Raw genomic sequence first — 20,293 nt, 5'->3', positions numbered from 1 at the left:
ATGTGACAGAACACTGACCCGGTGGTTCTGCATGTACTCACTTCTTTCTCTTTACCACAAACACAGACACAGAGTTCTGAAGAGTCCTCAGAAATGGATCGCTCCTCTGTAAAGCGGAAGTCCCCCTTGAGGGTCCGCTCAGACCCAGCAGCGGCCCAGGCCTCCTGAAGCCTGCTGTTCTGCACCCCGGTGCCCATCGGTACAGACGGAGGACACGGGTCCCAACCATGGTCACACTGATCACTGAGAAGCTGCAGAGCCAGAGCCTGGATGACCTTGCCCGCAAGAGCTGTGACGCCGGCCCGGTGAGCTGGCCGCGGCGGCAACGGGCAGGACCCCGTCCCCACCAAGGGTCTGGGGGAGACTGCCCGGGTGGACCGAGGACTTGCGGCCAAGGTCTGCGGGGATGTGGCGGGAGGAGGGCTGGAGGGGGCTGTGTCCCAGGGCCATGCCGTGCACACGCAGCCCCCATGTCTCCTCAGCGCCCTGATGAAGGGCTTCTAGCATCATTAAAACCCAGTTTTAACGACTGTCCAGCCGACTCCTAGAAGTGCGCCAATCCCGAGTGTGCAGCGTGTGGATTTGCACGCCCGCTCAACGTCTCTCTGAGCGAGCAGCGCCCTCCCGATGCCCCACGTGCTGGTGCCATCCCTCCTGACGGAGCCTCTGTCTTGAGTGGTCTCCACAGCTTGGTCATCTGGCTTTGAAGTTTCTCCAGGGTTATGTTAACGTGACTGTCCCGGTTTGACTGTGGGTCTGGATGGGGGTGGCTGAGTGTGCAGCCCCCGTGCGGTGCTTGGAGGCCTCCTGAGTGGCCTCACCTACACCAGGCACCCCGAGAGGTGTCGGTGCAGCACCGCCGCGAGTCAGGGTCCCCAGAGGCGGCGGGAGCTGTGATTCCGGGCCTTTGTTCTGGGCTCGCGGCCCACTGTCTCAGCGGTAGTTTCGAGGTTCTGAGGCTACAGATAGTAGTGCAGCGGACAAGAGGTGGGCCTGTGTCTGCAGCCCAGGGGCTTTTGTGGAGCGCTGCTGTCCGGCCTTAAGCTGGGAGCCCTGATGGGATTCCAGCAGCAGGCACACTGTGTGCCCGTTCCCATCTTCACTTGTGCTCGGGCAGCGGAAACCGCTTTCTGGAGACTAACTGAGACCGAGGCCATAGCACAGCACGCACGGGATCAGATGGCCACATGCCCTTTCCAAGGTGTGGCCGGGAGCTGGCAGCCAGGTGCTGTGTGGCTTTGCTGGGGAGACGGGCTAAGGATCGGGCCTGCAGGGCCCCCGTGGAGGAGCGGACACAGCCGGCCCTAACATGTTTAGGGAACACGCTGCCCCTCTGACAGAGAGAAAGACCCCTGTGAGCACCCTGCACAGGAAGAGTGACCACACGGTTAGCCCGCCCTCCCTCCCGCCTCTGCTGGCCCTGCCTGCAGCACCGTGTTCCGTTCTGTTGCCGTTGGGGTGATTTGTTTCTTTTGTCGAGACTTAGGGTTTTGAAAAGATAGCCTGTTAACATGGTAGGTTTTTCTTCCTGAAATGGGAGAACAGAACTTTCCTGTCCCCAGTCTTCATCTTGAATTTTAAGAGGTGGCATTTTGCTGTTGGAAGCAGGGTTCTGGTGCTCGTGGTGGAGCGAACTGTGCCACGGGGAGGCCGCTGTGGGGTCGGGGCGGTGCGCTCTGGGTCAGCGGGGCCCACACCTGTCTATGACGGCAAGACAAATCCTGCCTATGATTCCTCCTGCTGTGATGCGAATAGATTTCCTTTGTGTGAATTCTCAACATGTTTGGAAGAGAATTCCCTCATTACCAGTAGGCATTTCGCCGACTTCCTGAGGGGCTTGTCCCTGCACGGTGTCTGCGGTTTGACTGCGGACGCTTTGTTTATAGAAACCTGCTGTTTCTAACTGTTGGCTTTTTAAAAATGAGGTGTAATTTACATGCAGTGAAAGGCACAGATGTCCTGTCTTTTCGAGCAAGAAGTCTGTCGTCTGTCACCCATTTGATGTTGGGCTTTTAGTTGATGTGGGTCTCTGATGTCACTTTGTAGTAAGGATGGTGCGGTCAGCTCTGCGGAAGAACTTGGAATCTGCGTCCCTGGGGGTCAGCGGGTGACCTGCGAGCCAGCTCTCCCGCTCTACTTGCACGTGTCTCAGCGCACGCTGCTTTTAACATTCGCGGAAAGAAGTCAGCAGTTTAAAAAGCAATTTGTTGTATAAGAATAGATATGGAGGGGCGCCTGGGTGGTACAGTGGTTAAGCGTCTGCCTTCGGCTCAGGGTGTGATCCCGGCGTTATGGGATCGAGCCCCACATCAGGCTCTTCCGCTGTGAGCCTGCTTCTTAACCTCTCCCACTCCCCCTGCTTGTGTTCCCTCTCTTGCTGGCTGTCTATCTCTGTTGAATAAATAAATAAAATCTTTAAAAAAAAAAAGAATAGATATGGAAGTTTTCAAAGGTAACTGACGTTAGTATTTCTATGGCAAAATCTGGATGTGTGTCAGAGTAGACCATTAAAGACTCGAGGTCGGCGCCGTCAGCCCCTGGTCCCTTGTTCTGTCTGTGCCTTCACCCACGCCCCTCCTGCGGCTGTCTTACAGCAAGTTCTAGATGGTTTTCCTCGGGATATTTCCATGTATGTCTCTACAGATGTCTCTTCAGGTGTCCCCTGTCTCCGGCGTGCTGTGTAGACTGTTGGTCAGAGCCGGGCTGCCCTGTGTGGCAGCCTCTAGTCCCATGTGGCTTTTAAAATTGAAATTCAAGTTAATTAAAATTAAACACAATTAGAGTGCTATTTTTCATTTGCACTAGACGCACGTCAGGTGCCCCTGTGTCTTGGTGTGGCCAGTGGCTGCCATAGTGGGCGGTGCAGATGGCTGGCCCTCATCCCGGGAGGTTTTCCGGGACGGCACTGCCAGGCGTGGTCAGACTCCCGTTGGTCAGACAGACTGCGTTCTGTCTGTCCGTTTGTCTGTTGGTGAACATTGGGTTGTTTGTACTTGTCAGCTGTTATCAGTAACGGTGCCGTAAATGTTTGTGTACAGGTTTTGATGGGACAGACGTCTCATTTCTCTTGGGTGTACATGCAGGAGCGGAGCTTCTGGGTTGTGTTGTAACTCTGTTTAACCTTCTGAGAAACCGAGCCGTTTTCCACAGCGGCTACACCATTGTACAACCTGCCAGCAGGGCGGGAGGGTCCTGATTTCTCCTCATCCTCCTTAACACCTGCAATCATCCCTCTTTTTGATCGGAGCCGCCCTAAGAGGTGCTGTCGTCTCCTTGTGGGTTTGATCTGTGCTTCCCTCCTGACTCACGATGTTGAGCAGTTTTCTCGTGCCCCCTGGCCATCAGTGTATCTTCTTTGAAGAAATACGTTTTCAAGTCCTTTGCCCATTGAAAAGTTGGGTTGCCTGTCTTTTTATTTTTGAGTTTTTAGAATTCTTTATATATTCTGATCCCTAATCAGATAAGTGATTTGAAAAAACGTTTTTCTGTTCTGTGGGTATCTTTCTTAATAGTGTCCTCTGAAACACAAAAGCTTTTATTTCATCAAAGTCCAGCTGATCTCTTTTTCCTCTTGTTGCCTGTGCTTTTAGTGTCATATCTAAGAATCCAAGGTCATGAAGATTTACTCTTACATTTCCCCCTAAAGTTTTATAGTTTTAGCTCTTACCTTTAGGTCTTTGATCCCTTTTGAGCTACTTTTAGTGTGTGGTGTGAGGTAGGGGTCCGACTTCTTTCTTTTGTGTGTGGACCCCAGTTGTCCCAGTGCTGTATGTTGCAAAGACTCTTCTTTGCCCTTGAGTGGTCTTTGGTACCCTTGTCAAAAGTTCACATTTTTTAAAACAAAGTCTTTGAAACCTAGTGTGTACTTGATATCTACAACAGATCTCAATTTGGACACTAGTTTTACATTATAGAAATACTTGATCTGTATTTAGATTTTGTGACATTTATAGTTGAAAAAATAGGTTTCACATACTCCCGTTGTTCTGAGCAAACTGAAAGGTTTTCCAAAAATTGAATCATTAGTTTTAAAACTAAAATTCAAGATTGTTAAATGTAAATAAAATTGGAAATCGCTAAACATCTGATGCCTTTGTCTCTGTAGCCGTGTGCCACTCTGGTCACTCACGCGTCTCTCCCGGAGCACCACCACGTGCCGTGTGGTGAGTGAGGAGGTGGTTGGATCAGGAGCAGGTGGTGGGAGTGGGAGGCCCAGCGGGGGCTCCTCATCCAGTCCTGAGGGGTTGATCCATTTCGAGGGTCTGTGTCCCCTGTGTGCCTTTGCTCAGTCAGCACACATGTGGGGAGCGCTCCGTGTGCCTCACCTGGCCATGCTGCACTTAGTGCCTCCTCGCGGATGTTCTGGTCGACCCCGTGTCCTCTCTGCCTCCCCCCATTCAGTGTGGCTGCCTCCTTCATGTTATGTTCCTTTCTCTCTGGCCTCAAGTGCATTCCCACTTGCTGCGAAGGCCCCTGGTCTCTTACAAAAGCCTTCTGATCACCGGGGTGAGGTCAGCACTTCCTGCTTTGCCTCTGTGAGGCTTGGGGGACATAGGCTAGTCTAACTGTGACCAAAAAGGCCTAGAGCACGTGAGTTTGTGTCCAGTTCCCACTGCCCCTTCCCCTGCCCAGACAGGACAGTGAGCGCCTTGAGAAATCAGGACTGTGTCTTCAGGCTTCTGGTACTTTTCCATAGCTGGTGCACTGGGTCATGTCAGCAAATGCTGACTGTCCCAGTAAGTGTGAATGGGGGACCTGGGGCATCTCCGTCCAGGGGCACGTTCTGTGGTGATGGGAATGCTCCCCACTGTCCAAGCATGTGGCCACTTAAGGCATGTGGTTACTGAGCCCTGAGATGTGGCTGGGGTGACGGGGAGCTGAATTTGTATTTTATGTCATTGAAGTTTAAATATCAGTAGCAGCCTGTGGCTGCCGGCTGTCGTGTGGGGCCGTGCAGATGGAGAGCGAATTCAGTAACGTGAGTGCCAGCCGCTCCCTCGTGTGGACTCTGTGACCACACCGCATTTCCTCTTCCATCTCCGTGATTTGTCATTTCAAGGATGACCTGTGCGAAGGCCGTGACCTTTGGGGAGGGGCTGTTTTCGCTCCTCATGGTGCCCTGGAGGTGCATGCGGATGGTGTCCTGGTTCAGTGGAGGAGGAACACCCACTTAAGGGCACACCATTCGCCTGCTGAAGGATTGTGGCAGTTCTGATAAAAATCCCACTACGATACTTGTGGAACTTGGCAAGCTGACCCTACAGTTCTCACGTGAGCTGAAGCTTCTCTGGTTCATTCGTTTACAACCCGAGGCTGTGGCGGCACCATGCACTGCCCTCCCCCAGGGGCTGGTGTTCTCCTGGGAAGAGAGACACAGACGCCCTGGGACCGCAGGGGGGCCGTGTGGAGCTGCAGGGGCAGCAGAGAGGATGGAGGTGTGGTGGGGGCTGTGCACTGCAGAGGAGGGGGGGTCTTGGTGTCGGTAGGCAGTTGAAGGCCTTGGGGCCTCGGGGGGAGGATGCACAGGTAGGTGGGTGGGCAGGAGTCACTGCACGCAGCCAAGCCCATGGCCCAGCCCGCATCCTAGCCCTGCAGCCCAGCCCCGCAGCCTGCAGCCCAGCCCGCAGCCCGCAGCCCAGCCCCGCAGCCCGCAGCCCAGCCCGCAACCCAGCCCCGCAGCCCGCAGCCCAGCCCCGCAGCCCGCAGCCCAGCCTCGCAGCCCGCAGCCCAGCCCGCAGCCCAGCCCCGCAGCCCGCAGCCCAGCCCGCAACCCAGCCCCGCAGCCCGCAGCCCAGCCCCACAGCCCGCAGCCCAGCCTGCATCCCAGCCCTGCAGCCCACAGCCCAGCCCGCAACCCAGCCCCGCAGCCCGCAGCCCGCAGGGCAGCCCCGCAGCCCGCAGCCCAGCCCCGCAGCCCAGCCCACAACCCAGCCCTGCAGCCCGCAGCCCAGCCCGCATCCCAGCCCTGCAGCCTAGTCCCGCAGCCCGCAGCCCAGCCCGCTGAAATGCCAGCAGGATCCCATAGAACTTGTCAGGGTTCAGTGAATGTGGGAGCAGCTGCAGATGTCAGGTGAAGAGTGTGGTTTCTCAGCAAGCGGGGAGCCTAGGGAGCCCCTAGCCTGTGCTAGCGGATGGTAGAACAAGAAGGCCGTGTGGGGTGTTGAGAGTTGAGGTAGGGCGGCCAGGGCTGGACCCTTGGTGGGTGGAGAGCCGCGTGCACCTGGGGTGTCAGGCCCGTGGGGGCAGGCACCTGGGCCTCTGTTCTTGTGAGGGCGGGGCCGGAGCGGGTCAGGGTAGCAGGCCCCCTGCCCTGCGCTGCAGTGGGTGGGGGCTGAGAGGGAGGGTCGCCAGCTGGGGGTGTGGGGTGGGGTGGTGGCCGGTCAGGAGGTTCAGCACCGGCGGCTGTGGTGTGGGCTGTCGCGTGCATGTGTCCAGGCTTGGATGGTGGGGAGTTTGGCTTTTCAAAGCCTTTTGTCGAAAATACATTTTTTAGGGGCGCCTGGGTGGCACAGCGGTTAAGCGCCTGCCTTCGGCTCAGGGCGTGATCCTGGCGTTCTGGGATCGAGCCCCACATCAGGCTCCTCCGCTATGAGCCTGCTTCTTCCTCTCCCACTCCCCCTGCTTGTGTTCCCTCTCTCGCTGGCTGTCTGTATCTCTGTCGAATAAATAAATAAAATCTTTAAAAAAAAAAAAAAAGAAAATACATTTTTTAGTGAGGCAGCGTTTGCAGACTGGGTTTGATGTTCGGTCCGGTGCCTTTTGCCGGTTGTGCACACTGGTAGCGCTGTCACCGCCACCCAGACAGGTTCTGACCTTCTCATGGCCCCACGTGGCCTTACCTGTCCCAGGTCGTCACAGAAGTGTGGCTGCACGGCTGGTACTTCTGGAGTCTGGCTTCTTTCACTGGCGGGCTCTCTCGAGGGACACCCCAGGTCAGTGGCGCTGGTGCGTCCGTCCTTTCCTCTGCGGTGCGGTCTCTGTTTTCCTGCCGGTGGACACTTGGGCTCTTCCCAGGCTCTGGCTGCTGTGACTAGCGCCACTGAGTGCGCGCGGTCTCCTGTGGCCAGCTCTGCCGGCGGCGCCCGGGCCTGCACCCTGGCCCGGCCACTGGTCACGCCGGTGCCGTGTCCCCCAGGCTCTGACCTCTCCCTCTCTCCCCGGATGACGAGGGACACCGCGCCTCCTGCTCTGCTCAGCGGCCAACTGTGAGCGGCTTCAGGTCTTTTGCCATTTTTCTGTTGGGTCGTGTGCCTTTTTTTTTTTACTGATCTGTGGGAAATTGTTGATACATCTTCCTATGAGTCTTTGCTCGGATACGTGTTTTGCAATATTTTCTCCTGTCTTGTGGTTTGCCTCGTCATGGGTGACTTTCAATGAACAGAAATTCTAATTTCAACATAGATGGAAGCATCCTTGTGAGTGTGTTTTATACCTCACTGAAGAAATCCTTGCTGCCCTGAGTCTCGAAGATATTCTCCTGTCTTCTTCTAGAAGCATCTGTCTTACTTTAGCTTGAAGACTGCACTCTCTGTGGAGCTGTGTCTTGTGTGAGGGATGAGACCAGGCCAAGAGTGAATTTTCCTTTCATTTTTTTTTTTCACGGCTGAGTGGTCGACCCAGCGCCCCTTCTGGAAATGGCTGTCCTTTCTCCACCATCAGTTGGTGGGTTTCATTGCTCTCAGGTAACCCGGGAGCTGCCCCGCGTGTGCGTCCCACTCTCACTCCGGCCCCAGGTGGGGAGACCGAGGCTTACACAGAGGAGCCGGCCTGCCCCGTCAGGGATGCTCAGGGGAGCGGACTGCAGGCCGCGTGCTGCACAGGCTGTCCCTGGGCTCTGGTGGACGGCGTCATGGTGGGTGCGGTGGGGCCGGGCCTGCCTGGGTGTCAGCCTGTGGTCTCAGCGCCCCCTGGCGTCCCCAGGGCATGTTCAGAGGCAGCCTCGTCTGGTCAGGGCTCCTCAGCACGAGGCCGGCTGTACAGGACCGTCTTGGATGTGGAGGCCCATGACGCTGCCGCCGTCCTCCCACAGAGAGGCCTCGGGGCCAGCCCTTCTCTGCTCTCCAGCACAGGCGCTGTCCGCAAAACCCACGTGCTCCGGCTGCCCCACGCGTGCGCCTTCACGCTGAGCTGGAGCCTGGGTCTCCTGTGTGGGAGCCGCTGGAGCCTTTCCTTGGTGGACGGTGCCTCTGTTCAGGTTTCCTGCTGTGTGTGGGGACGGCAGCCCTGGGAGGGTGCTTGTGCCTGGTGCTCACCCGGGGGGACAGTGGCTGGCCAACCTGGCCTGGGGGGAGGGGCATGGGGGATGGGGGTGCTGGGAGGGCCTTGGGGGGCACGGTGGTGGCACTCGGGGCTCTGAGAGGGGTATGGAGGGTGCTGGGGGGGGGGTGCAGGTCCCTGGGGAGGGTTTGCAGCGACAGAGAGAGAGAGGTGATTCCCTGATGGTGTAAATGACCGGCTGTGTGTACTGACAGTTTCTCGGAGTTACAGAGCTGCTTCCTTGTTATGCCGCTTGACCTGGGTCTTGGGCTTGGAGAACTGCTGGTCGCCTGGTCCTCCTCTGTGCGGCCAGCCTCTCCAGCTCTGTGTGGCCGTGTTGGGTGACGTAGGCCTGGAGGGCCCAGGCAGCCATCTGTCTTTGCCCAGCCTGACTGTTGATGAGTGTCTTTTTTCTGGGTCACGAAAGAACTCTGTCCCTTTATGAGAAGCAACAAGGATCTCCTAACTCTATCACCAGTTTAGGAATCACAGCACCCGACCCCTTAGGAAGCTAGGCGTCACTGAGAAGTTACGTGCTAGTGGAGGGGGAGAGGCAGAAACAGTTGGGCGGCCACTGCTCTCGGACCCCACAAGATGGTTTTGTGTCCCCACAGCATCAGGCGCTTGCCCCGGGGACCCAGCCGGACCACGATGGTGCCCCCGGGGCTGGGCTGGGAGAGCCCGCAAAAGCAGACAGACACAGGCAGCAGTACAGGCTTGCCAGGCGGCCCCTCAGGCGTCTTGGGGGTAGATTGCTGCTGACACATGGAGCCTTGTGGGCTCAAGCCGCTGCCCTCAGGGGGCCTGGCCTGGGGGCCAGTACGTGTGAGAGAGGGCCTGAGTGGGGAGGCCATGAGGACGGCCCTGGCTGCGGGGAGGGTGGCCCGGGCCACAGGAGCACATGGGGTCATGCACGCGGCTTTCGATTCCCTTCACTTGGGTGAGTGTTGTTTGGCTTTTGAGAATCTTGATTGAGAAAAAAATGCGTTCTGGGGTCCATGCTTTCTTTTTCATTGCGAAACAAGGCAGCGTTGGGGAAAAATAGAACTGATTGCAGGACGAGACTATAGCGTTACCCTTGACTTCGTGCTGTTGTGAGTTCTGCGTCCGTGCCCACGGTGCTCATACTGGTTTTTCTTGTCACTTTCAGCGTTCTGCTGGGACACTGAGCAACAGTGGCCATTTGTCCCCTTTTGAGAGCAATGGTAAGTGTTCCAAAGCCCTGACCCGTCTTCCTGGGCTGCTGTGGCTGAGGGCCGGGCACGGTGCACGGAGGGTGCGGGACGCGGAGCTGGAATGTGATGCTGACTTCTGGAGCTAAAGCCCGTGCACGGGTTGTCTTAGGCTGCAGAGTGGAAGGTCGCCCGCAGCAGGCCTCCCCTGCCAGGCTGTTGGTCAGGGCACGGCTGGCCTCTCCCTCCGACTGCAGGCGCTGGGCCCTCCCCTGCTGGGCCCTTCTGGACAGGCGCCTGGCAATGCGGAGGTCGAGGCTCGCCCTGTGGAGCCCTGTGGCCACTGAAGGGAGAGCAGAGCGGGGTCGGGCACAGCACACGGTGGGGCACACGCTGGGCCGTCGGTGTGCGTTGCAACTCAGCCCCCTGCCCATGCGTGTGTCCCCCATGATCTGAATGGCTGCCCCAAGTGACTGTGTGAGCGAGTGTGCGTGTGCAGAGCCTGCTGCCCTCCGCTCTTGGTGTCCTCGGTTCCGCTGTGGTGAGGCACGTTGGGTGTGGTCTGACTCGAGGGTGGGCCCTTCCCCTGCCGGCCCTGCGCACCACGGCTGTAGGGCTCAGAAGCCGTTGGCAGGGGCGCTGTGTTAGGTTGCTCTCCAGACTACCGAAGTGAACGTTTCTTACCAAACTTTTCTGTGGACGGATGGAGGTAGAGAGTGTGAGCCCAGTCCCGGGCCCTTGGCACTGTGTCCTCAGTGGGAGTCCATCTTGCACACGAGACCAGTCCTCAACAGGGATGCCCAGGGGGTCTGACCCTGCTTCCTTGCTGCCCAGGGTCACCCCAGGGCCTTTGCTTGTGCCTTTCCCCACAGGGTCCTGGCCTCCTCCCTTGGGTCCCACTGCCCGCATGCCCAGTTTCCCAACTGGTAGAGACCGTGGTGGCCAGAGTGGTGGGGGCTGCTAAACTGACTGTGGGTCAGGTCAGTGGGAGTCAGGATTTCGTGGTCCACCTTGCCTCCGCACGAGGAGTCCCAGGAGACCTACTCACCTGGCTCTGCCCCCGATGGGGGTCACGAAGCAGCAAAGCTCGTGATGGCAGCCCTGATGGGTGCATTTGGGGTCTGGGCAACCAAGGGGTGTGTGGAGGAGAGTCTGGGGAAGGTCTGGGGTGGGCTCTTCCTGGGGCATTGGGGGCAGGCCGGCAGAGGGAACCCCTTGTGCTTGCATGGTGTGCCCTCACATGTGGGTCTGCCGGGTGTGGACTGCTGACCCCAGGCACTCAGTGTCTCTTGTGAGCCTCCCAGTAGCCGCAGTGCGAAGTGAGGAAGTGGAGGCGGTGGTGGGGGTCTCTGGCCCCGTGCACGGTCCCTGCCTGCCGTGTGCTGTGGGCTGTGCCTCAAGTTTTGGGAAGCTGAGAGCCGCCTGCCGGAGAGGGGGTGGGGGGCACCGTGGCTGCTGCTCTGCCCGAGTGTTTCCAGTGGCCCCAGAGGGCCTCGCAGGTGAGGTCGCACACCTAGAGGGTGACTCGGCCGCAGACAGAGAAGCGGGCGGCGTGGGCAAGTCTTTCCACGAAACTGAAAGGAGAACAGTGTGCTATGGTCATTTCCAGGGAATGGCTAGCTGGCCTCGTTGGGATGTGTCTTCCTTGGAAAAGTGAGGCTGCCCCCGGGCCGAGCTGACCAGGGAACGCAGGTGGGGCCGGCGCTGACTGGGTCTGTGGCCGACGCGCCGCGTCCCCCCGGCGCCCACAAGGCGTGAGGCTCTGTGTCCGGCCGTGTTTCTAGCTGGGAGGGGCCTCAGGGCCTGGCAAAGACTGTGCCTGCTCAACCGTCTCTTCTTTTTTGTGTTTCCTCAGAAGACAGGCGCCCCTGGAAGGTCTTAAGTGGAGGATGGCCCGTCGGGAGTCAGACGGCCACGGGCACATGTGGCCCAGACACGGGCCTGGGTGCCATGAGCGCCACAGACCTCAGGGAGAGCGCAGGGCCCCCCTCGGCACCACCTACCAAGCGACACTGCCGCTCCCTGTCAGAGCCGGATGGGCTGGCACGCTGCCGCTCCCCCTGGTGCCCCGGCGGCTCCAAGGTCTGGACGCCGGTGTCCAAGAGGCGGTGCCACAGCGGCGGGAGCGCCACGCTGCAGGAGAGCCCGGGTGCCAGCCTGCCCAGGAGCGCCACACTGCTGGGCTGCGCCCTCCCGGTGGCCGGCCCCACCTCGCCCCCCGCCCCCTGGGTGCCTTCAGCCAGCGGCAGCTGCGGGGACGGCAGGGAGGGAGGCTCAGGCCCACCCTGGCGACCCGCCGGGCCCCGCACTCTGTCCTGGAGGCGCCGCTTGTCCCTGTCACAGGAGCACCTGGCGGAAGTGGGCACGCCCCTGCCCTCCGCCAGCAGCAGCCCCTGGTCCACACCCGAGCTGGGCCGGCGACTGGGCCTGCTGCGGTGCCGCTCGCAGCCCTGTGTGCTCGTTGGGAGGAAGTGCCCGCGCAAGCGCAGGCGTGAGGAGAGCGCTTGCTGGCCACGCCCATCCTTGGACTTTCTGAAAATGACTCGGGTGAGGCTTGTCTTGTTTCTGGTGTGCGCACCTCGCTGGCGCCTCCCCGTGGCACAGGGCGGCTCTGCGGCGAGTTCGGCCTGCCCCCGGCCCTGGTGGTCTCCTGGGAGTGTGTTCTGGGCCTGGCTGGTCCCCAGCACCAGCACCCATGGCTGTGCTTCCTGCCCACCTGGGTGGGGTGTGAGCCGTCCTCAGCCCTGTGTGCGTGCGTGTGTGCATGTGTGTGCAGACATGTCAGGATCCTGGCCCCGCGTGTCCCCGGTTCTCGGGTCCCCCGCCCTCCCTGGGGTGGAACGGCCATGACCACCTTCTGTGTGGGAGGCCGCGGAGCAGAGTTGGCAAGCCAGGGTGCAGGACGGGGCAGACCTGAACGGGGTTCAGAGGTCACGTGGGCAGACCAGCTAGAAGCAGAAGGACAGGGTGCAGCGTCGGGCGGGGCACTGACACAGGCAGCCCCAAGGAAACAAAGCCCAGGAGATGTGAAGCCTGCTCGTCTGTCTCTTTTTAGAGAGTGAGTGAGAAAGAGAAAGTGCGAGCATGTGAGCGGCGTGGGGGTGCGTTGGGGAGGGGCAGAGGGAGAGAGAATCTCAAGCAGACCCCCTGCCAAGCACAGAGCCCGACCCGGGTCTCGATCTCACACCCCGAGATCCTGACCTGAGCCAAAACCAGAGTTGGACGCTCAACCAACTGAGCCGTGCAGTCACCCTGCTTGTCCTTCTCAAACGTTTCCCTTATTGTTGGCATATTGTTGGGCACCCCTACCCCCGAATCTTCGAGCTCCCCCAGCCTGCCCCAGGATCTATCAGCCTCTTGGCCCGAGTCCTTGGCATTACCGGCCTGCTGCCTTGCTTAGCCTGGCACCCTGCCACGGTTGCTGTGTAACAGCCCACACTTAGCCCACGCGGCTTCCACGGCTCAGGCATCCAGCTGCAGCTCAGCTGGGCGGCTCTGCTCGGGGTCCCCTGTACGCTCATGCTCCACAGGGCTGTGTCACCAACAGGCTCAACGGGCCAGATGAGCCATTTCCAAGCTGTCATGAGTGAGGTTTGCTGGGGGCTCGCTGGGACACCATTTGGGCCTGGAGTGTGTGTGGAGGTGAACACACCTGCACACTCAGTGTCTCTGGAACAATCTAGGGCTTCCCGAAGTTACTTGCATCTGGGAAATGGCATTGCATTTAAGGTGTCAGGTTGGGGCACAGAGCTACTCATTGTATCTCTAGGACTTTTAAAATCTCTAATCTGGTGCGTTCACAGCTGTCTCTTTTATTCCTGATGTTGTGAATAATCAAACATATGCAGATAGAGATGTTGTGAGCAGTTGTGATAGCTGACGGACACCTCTGATTGTGGCCTGGGAGACGGAGGCCGGCACCAGCCCAGCCCCCAGTCGGGCTGCAGCCCCGACCCTCACCAGCTCCCCTGCCGCCTCTGGAAACAGAGGGTGTCTCCGCATGCCGCTCACGGCCAGCACGCCCCATCAGCACTTGTCTGTGCTCACACCGCCTCTGGCGCCTGGTGTGCGGGTCTTCTGCCCACAGGTCTCCGGCTCTGCAGACGCCGGCCGGGCTCTGACAGTTGGCGCCGTTCTGACACTAGCTGCCGTGAGTGCAAACCCTGCAGGCTCAGCCTCACAAGACTACCCCGGCTTCAGATCCCTCCCGTACCTCCCACCCACCAGCTCGATTACAAATTGGGGTTCCCCCGGCACCCTTCTCAGGTTCCATAAGTGGCTAGAACGGCTCACAGAACTCCGGAAAGCACCTTATACTAACTAATTACCCATTTATCATGAAGGACACAACTCAGGATCATCCAGACGCAAGAGACAGGCAGGGCAAGGTATGGGGCAGGGGGTGCAGAGCTCCCACCCGCTCAGCCCCCAGACGTGCTCCCCACCCCCTGTGCAGGGGTTTTATGGAGGTTCCACTGCCCACATGTGACAGATGAGATCACTGGCCACTGAGATTGACCACCCTCCATCCCAGGCTCTGTCCCTGGAGGGGGTGTGGGGTGGGGGACTTAAAGTCCAACCCACTAAGCCTGGTGTGGTCATTCTGTCCACTGCCCCATCCCGAAGCTGGCTAGGGGCCCCCAGGGGTCACAGTATCATAACCGCAGGTATGGTTGAACAGGGCTCGTTACAAATCACAAAAGACGCCCCTCACGCCATCACTCAGGAGGTTCTGAGGATTTTAGGTGGTGGGAGCCAGGAATGGGCAAAGGCTAGACGCATACCTCCTGCGTCAGCACGTGTCTGGGAGACTTGGTTTTCTTCAACCTACCAACGGGTAGAAGCAGCAGTCGAGCTGTTAATGGCTCGGTGGCCGGGTTTGGTGACTCAGATGTCTCGGGTGAGGCCCGTGGGTTTTTCTGGGGCCCAGTGTGTTCAGCTAGATGTCGCCTACAAGCGGGATGGACACCGATGGGGGTTTGCGGGTCGCGGGAAGAGAAGGGAGCAGGAAGCTTAAAAATACCTCTGGAAGTGCAGGTGTGACCCTCGAGCGCTGGAGGACCGGCTGTGTGCAGGCGGCTGTCGTGCGTGTGGAAGGAGGGCGCAGGCCGTTGGGCTCTGCGGGCGGCTGGCGGTGCACGTGTGTGCCCAGACCTCCCGTGCACCCTGATGTGCTGTGCTGCCCAGGGGCGGGGGCCCCTCTGGGGAGCACGTTGCTGGTTGTGGGAACTGGGCACGTCCTGTCAGGTTCGTAGTTGGAGACCCTGAATGCGCTCTTCTCTCGAGGTGGTTTCACGGTTGCACAAGACTTCCCAGACAGGGCAAAGCATAGTGGGGGAGACTCAGGGCAGGACGTGGCAGGGTTTAGATGGCTGTCCCAGGGCCCGCCTTTGGGTGTGTCTGTTGTCCACCTGACAGTGTGGCTGTGAGCAGGGCAGGAGCTCCTCGGTGGCTCCTTGGTGGCTCTTGGTGTAAGCGCAGGTGGGACTGCATCCTTCCCCCGTGCGTGTGCCCTGGCCTGGTGCTCCCGACGTCCGCATGCCGGGTTTGTGCCTTGACTTGAAGCCGGGGGAGCGCAGGGTCCTCGACCGCAGGCCTGGACGTGGTGTGCTGGATGGCTGAGCAGCCCACTGCCCTGCCCGGTATGGTGGGCACGTGGTGGGGACGGCCCATCAGCCCGAGTCTTGGCTCGAGGACCACCTTGCTCTGGCCCAATTAGGGCCTGAGGGTTGGCTTTGGTCAACAAGGAGGGGACACTGCTGCCTCTTAAATCCCCATTCTGGGTAAGCAATTGTTTCCGTGGGAAAACATATAGAATTTTTTATTTTTATTGCCAAAGCTAGGTTTCAAAGTTGAAATTAAAATATCATTACAGAAAATGTGCAAATCAGTCATGGTTTCAGCAGAATGTGGGGACAGGTACTGTTTTTTTTTTATGAAATTGTGTGTTTTCGGGGCTTTCAGAAGCTTTTATGACGTGCGGGAGATATTCAGCCATCTGCGGTGGGCTTGAAAAGCCCCTCCAGCCTGTGGTTTGGACACGTAGCTCCCTGCCTCTGGGTCAGCATGGCCTCCGTACCAGACTCAGCATCTGAGGAGGGTGGCTGCAGTTGGAGGGCGGACGGGGGGCACACTCACGCACTTCCCGCCGGCTGGAGCCACCTGCCTGTCCCGTGTGGCCTGGCAGGCCTGGTGACTCACAGCTTGTTGCTCAACTATGGGTTTCTGTCACTTTGTCCCATAAACATGTTGGTTCTTGTCTTTATTTTTGTCACCCACGTGGTGCTTTAGGGGTTTTGGCAGGGACCCAGCTGTGGCTCTTCTCTGGGGGAGGGTCCCCTACGAGGACAAGGGCACCAACTCGCGGTCCAAGTGGACGGCTGGGTGGTGACTCCTGGGATCTCGTCCCAAAGTCCCTGTGTAGGTGGTTGAATGAGATAGTTGTGAAAGAGGATGCAGCTGGCGAGCAGGTGGGTCGGCTGGGGTTGGACAGATTGGGGTGTTCACAACCTTTTCACAACCGCCTGGAGCAGGGTGGGCAGAGGCCTGAGGCTCTGGGGGATGGAGGAGGGAGACCCACGTCCTGCTGCACCCATTCTCCGGGTCAGGCAGTGTAGGCGTGGCCAGTGGGGGGCCGGGGACACGCGGGTGAGCCGGTCTCTGCAGGTGGAGGGGCCCCTTCTCCTTCCGGCCGTCGTGCTTGTTGGAGACCTGGGTGGTATTGAACACACTGTGACGTCTGCGGCTCTGGAGTCGAGGTCTTGGCTTGCCGTCCTGTGGCCGCGGCCCCGTCTTGTCCGGCTCCAGCACGCTTGCCGCAGCTCTCCTTGGGGGCTCGGGGGTCTGCAGCCGTCAGCACTTCCTAGGAGGCCAGCAAGGCGGGTATGCGCTCCATCGGCAGCACAGCCGCGATGGTGCCCGGCGGCCCAGGTGCTCTGTACGTGGTGGGGTGTGGGCGTGGCTGGGAGGCACCTGGGCTTCACATGCAGTCTGTGGCGTCCGGGCGTGTGGGTGTCCGGCTCCTCACCTGCCCTCTCGACACGTGGCTGGTGGCTCTCCTTGCCATGGTCTCATTTGGTGGAGCAGCTTCTTAGGAAGGCATGCCAGCGGGGCGTGGTTTGGGAGACCTTGTGAATCTGAAAGTGTCCATACTCTGCTCTCGCCCGGAAGTGGGAGAGGGGGTCTAGGGATCCAGTTGCTTCTCAGCCAGCTTCCTTACTACAGCTCCCTCACCCATCACACTCAGACACGCTCAGCCCCCCTGCACACGTGCACCTGCTTGCGTACCCCCCACTGTGGTGTGGACGTTCCAAGCCCTGCAGGCCTCAGTGGCTTGGCCAGGCCACCCTTCTCCCTTTGCCAGCTGAGGGTGGCACTAGGGTTTGCCACGTGGGCCCCGTGGTTCTTTTCGTTGCTGGTGCGTCTGTGTTTCTCACCACAGCCAGAGCCCTGGTTGGACAAGTGCTCGTGGGTGCTGGGCTCCAGGAGCCTGCAGGCAGCTGGGGCGCCCCCAGGGCTCTTGCTCAGCCCTGGCGTTTGGGAGGGCTGGGCTGCCATGGGCCCCCGTGGGCAGGGTCTGGTCTGGTTGAGCAGAGACACTATGAGCTCCCACACGTGGCTGGAGCCGTGCTCTCCAGGAGTGCAGATCTGCGTGCTGTGGTTTGGAGATGGCCTGGCGCCTCAGCCAGCGCACATGTGGCTGCCCAGACCCCAGATGTTCTTTGAAGGGAATTTGGGGTGGCTCACAGGCAGTTTCTGTTTTCCTTGGAGAGTCTCATCAGCATAGTGGAGCTGGTATGTCAGCTTGGGATGGTGGAGGCGCTGGGCGCGTGCTCTTACCCTGCAGGATGTCTGGGCCTGGCTCTGGGGCTGCAGCGTCCCCCCAGATGGCACACACGTTGAAGGAACCTCTAAATTCTGGAGCCCCTCATCTGCTTCGATGCGGGTAATCTGAAACCAGAGTGATCGCAGCGGCATCATGGAGCTGATCACATGTGTCGGCGTGGCCCCCGGCCATCTGAGTGGGCCTCACAGCCTGGCTTCCCGTCCTCCCCAGCGTTGTGTGGGGGCTCACCCCGAGCGAGGTGGCGGCCGACGCCCCGTTTGGAGAGTGTAGGTTCACAGCTCTGTGTGCAGTTCTGTCGAGCGGTCACCATAGCTCCCAGGTGGCCCGAGTGGGCCTGTGTCGAGCCTGCCGTTTTCCAGCTGCGGCTCGTACATGGGCTCGTGGCCCAGAGACAGAGGACTCTCCACAGCCGTCCTCCCACCACCGTCCGGCCACTGCCAGCTCGCGTGTGTGCCGTGGGCTCGGAGCCCCACATGTGGAGCAGGACAGGGGCAGAGCGAGAGCCGGCAGGGGGCCAGGCGAGGGGCCATGTCCAGCCGGCCTGCAGAAACGGGCCGTGTCCTCAAGAAGTGACCATCACTGTCAAATCCATCTCCATTTGTGTAAAGAAGATGTTATTTCACGAGTCCTAGTTCTGTGACCAAACTATGTGACCGGTTGTATCTTTAAAGATTGAATCGTTAGAATTTTACTTCTCAGTGGCTTAATTATTATAGAACAACAGGAAAGGTCAGGCCGTTTGTTTTATACAGCCAAATAGTTTCCTTTAAAGTGCCGATTTCGAAGAGGAACTCTGCTCTCCTAAGGGGGAAGCGTTCACCGGAGTTCTCTGGGGGACTGTTACTAGAAAATTTTCTAGCCAGAGATGGTCTGTTAGGAGGCGCGTCCTGGCTCGGGAAGATTTGGGTTTCGATGGTGTAGCGTTGCTCAGCTTGTGTTCTGGGCCCACAGATGAGGGGCCAGAGCCCAGGTGAGAGCGTGGCAGCGGCTGCGCCCCCATGCCCCCGCGGCTCGCACATTGCCCACGCTGTGTGCCGCAGATGCCCTTTAGAAGCCCCGGACCGCGTGCTGATACCTGTGTGGGGGCAGCGTGCATGTGGCCCCGGAGAGGAGCCTGACCCCAGAGTCACTGAGGTCACACCTGGGCCGGTGGAGCTATGGGGGGCCAGGGTGGGAGGCCGCTCCAGGAGAGGTGTGGCTGTGCAGTGGACCACACACACAGGTGCTGCCCTTAGATGCAGGGCCGGAAGTTCAGGGTGAGGGCCAGGGGTGGTGTCGGGGGGACGGGGCCCTGGCCGTGCCCAGGGGCTGCTGTCGTGTGTGGTCTGGAGGGGGCTGTGGCCAGAGGGAGGGGAGGAGGCCCTCACACGCTCCCAGTTCCTGGGTTGGGAACCGTAAGCAGGGCTGGGGTGGGCTGCTGAGTCTCCGGCCCTTGTGGAATAGCCAGGGAGCGGTGCCGCCTGAGTGGACAGTTGGGGGAGAACTCTGGTCTCGGGCGGGACGGCCCTGGCAGCCGCCATCTTTAACAGCACGGGGAAGAATTGGCTGGCGGGGTGGGGGTGTCAGAAAGAGGCAGCATCGGCCCGTCCAGGGAGTCGGGTCTCTGCGGGGCAGCACCCTGGGTCAGCCGCGGAGGCCTGGCACGCAGGGCAGGCTTGAGTGTGGTGTGCGGCTGATGCACAGGGAACCCAAGATGCTTTATGTGAATTTGGGGACCCATTCCTGGGTCGGTGGGATGCTGCCTCCTGTGTGTGTAACCCTGTGGAAATGCTTTCAGCCCGTATCTTTTCTGTTGCAGACTTTAAAAAATTCAAAAAGCCTTTGCTCCCTTGATGATGAAGATGAAGAGGAGGATGGTGCCCAAGCGGAGCTGGCCCCGTATGACCCACGTGGCATGCACATCCTCACGCCTGTCTCCAGCCCACTGAGCGTGCACCCCAGGCCCTGCTGCACTGTCCCCGGCCCCTGGGCCTCTTGGGAGCCCTTGGCCGCTGAGAGTGAGGGCGGGAGTGGCGAGGACCCCAGTGACGGGGACAGCGCTGGGGAGGAAGGCGCCTTCCCTCCCGGCCGCGGCGAGCTGGACCTGGGGCAGATCGAGAGCAACTGACCCCAGGCAGGAGGGTCGGGGGTCCGGGGCCGCTGCCCCAGTCTCTTCTCAGCACACGGACAGAATCTGGGCTATGCAGAACTTTGAACATTGGTTTAATTTCGATGCAGTCTTTCCTAAAGAAGTATTTTGGATTTTTATGGCTTTTACAGTTCTGGAGAAATCTGCTCTATTTTGAATGAATTTTCGGAAGGGCATTCTATGAAATGGGAGCCTGTGGGCCGATCCCAGCATGGGTGTGTGTTCCTTTTCTGAAACTCCTGCCATGCAGGGTGTGGGGTCCGGCCCCTCCACTGGGCGCTGTCGTCCGTGAGTGCCGGGCAGCCAGCCCGCCGCTGCCCATCTCCTGCCTGCTCCCCGGAGCACCGTGCGGCGGTGTCTGTACTCGGGAGCACTGGAACAGTGGTCCTGGCGGCACCTGGTCTGACTTCAGTAAAAGGCGTTGGCTTCCCTGTGTTTCTTTCTGGCTGAATGCAGTCGGGCCTCGGGCCCATGGGTCTCATGAAGCACAGGATTTTCATTTAAGGAAATGGGGGGTTTCTACCCGAGACCCTGACCTCAGGAGCTTTGGGTAGGAGTTGCAGTTTGTGGTAGTGAAAGAAAACAGTGATAACCTTTGGAGAAATTTTCTTGATTTTTTTTCCCCCTGAGAACATTTTCCCAGGTCACAGCCATTCATGGCGACCACCATCCCTGGTGCGGATGTAGACAGGGGGTGGGCAGAGACGGGAGGTGCCAGTTTGCAGGATGCCGGCCTTTCTCAGCCCGGTCCTCTGGCCCCTTCCCTGCAGGATGGGGGGTCCTACAGCTCACCGCCGATCCCTCCAGCCCGCCCTGCACTAACCTCCTGCCACGTGGATACATCCAACAGCACTGGGCTGACAGTGCGTTCGTGGAAGTCAGAAGTGGCCA

General features: G+C 59.4%; 1 protein-coding gene across 7 annotated transcripts in view; it reads left to right on the top strand.

Moving 5' to 3' along the window:
- The window catches only part of FAM53A (family with sequence similarity 53 member A), a 30,280-nt gene extending 10,274 nt beyond the window's left edge, over nt 1-20,006 (top strand). For 4 of the 7 annotated variants that reach the window (XM_057309545.1, XM_057309547.1, XM_048211860.2 and 1 more), the window contains exons 2-5: nt 67-305; nt 9,407-9,461; nt 11,284-11,975; nt 19,073-20,006. In XM_057309545.1, coding sequence (XP_057165528.1) covers nt 228-305; nt 9,407-9,461; nt 11,284-11,975; nt 19,073-19,381 — 1,134 coding nt within the window. In that variant the 5' untranslated portion in view covers nt 67-227 and the 3' untranslated portion in view covers nt 19,382-20,006. Of the gene's footprint in view, nt 1-66; nt 397-6,848; nt 7,206-7,608; nt 7,853-7,951; nt 8,195-9,406; nt 9,462-11,283; nt 11,976-19,072 lie in introns of those variants that run through there. The other 3 variants (XM_057309548.1, XM_057309544.1, XR_008958374.1) reach the window with 3 other exon arrangements.
- The last annotated feature ends 287 nt before the right edge of the window (nt 20,007-20,293 follow it).

The sequence above is a fragment of the Ursus arctos genome, unplaced genomic scaffold (genome assembly GCF_023065955.2).
Source record: "Ursus arctos isolate Adak ecotype North America unplaced genomic scaffold, UrsArc2.0 scaffold_9, whole genome shotgun sequence".
NCBI lineage: Eukaryota > Metazoa > Chordata > Mammalia > Carnivora > Ursidae > Ursus > Ursus arctos.
This window is presented reverse-complemented; position numbering and strand designations above follow the sequence as displayed.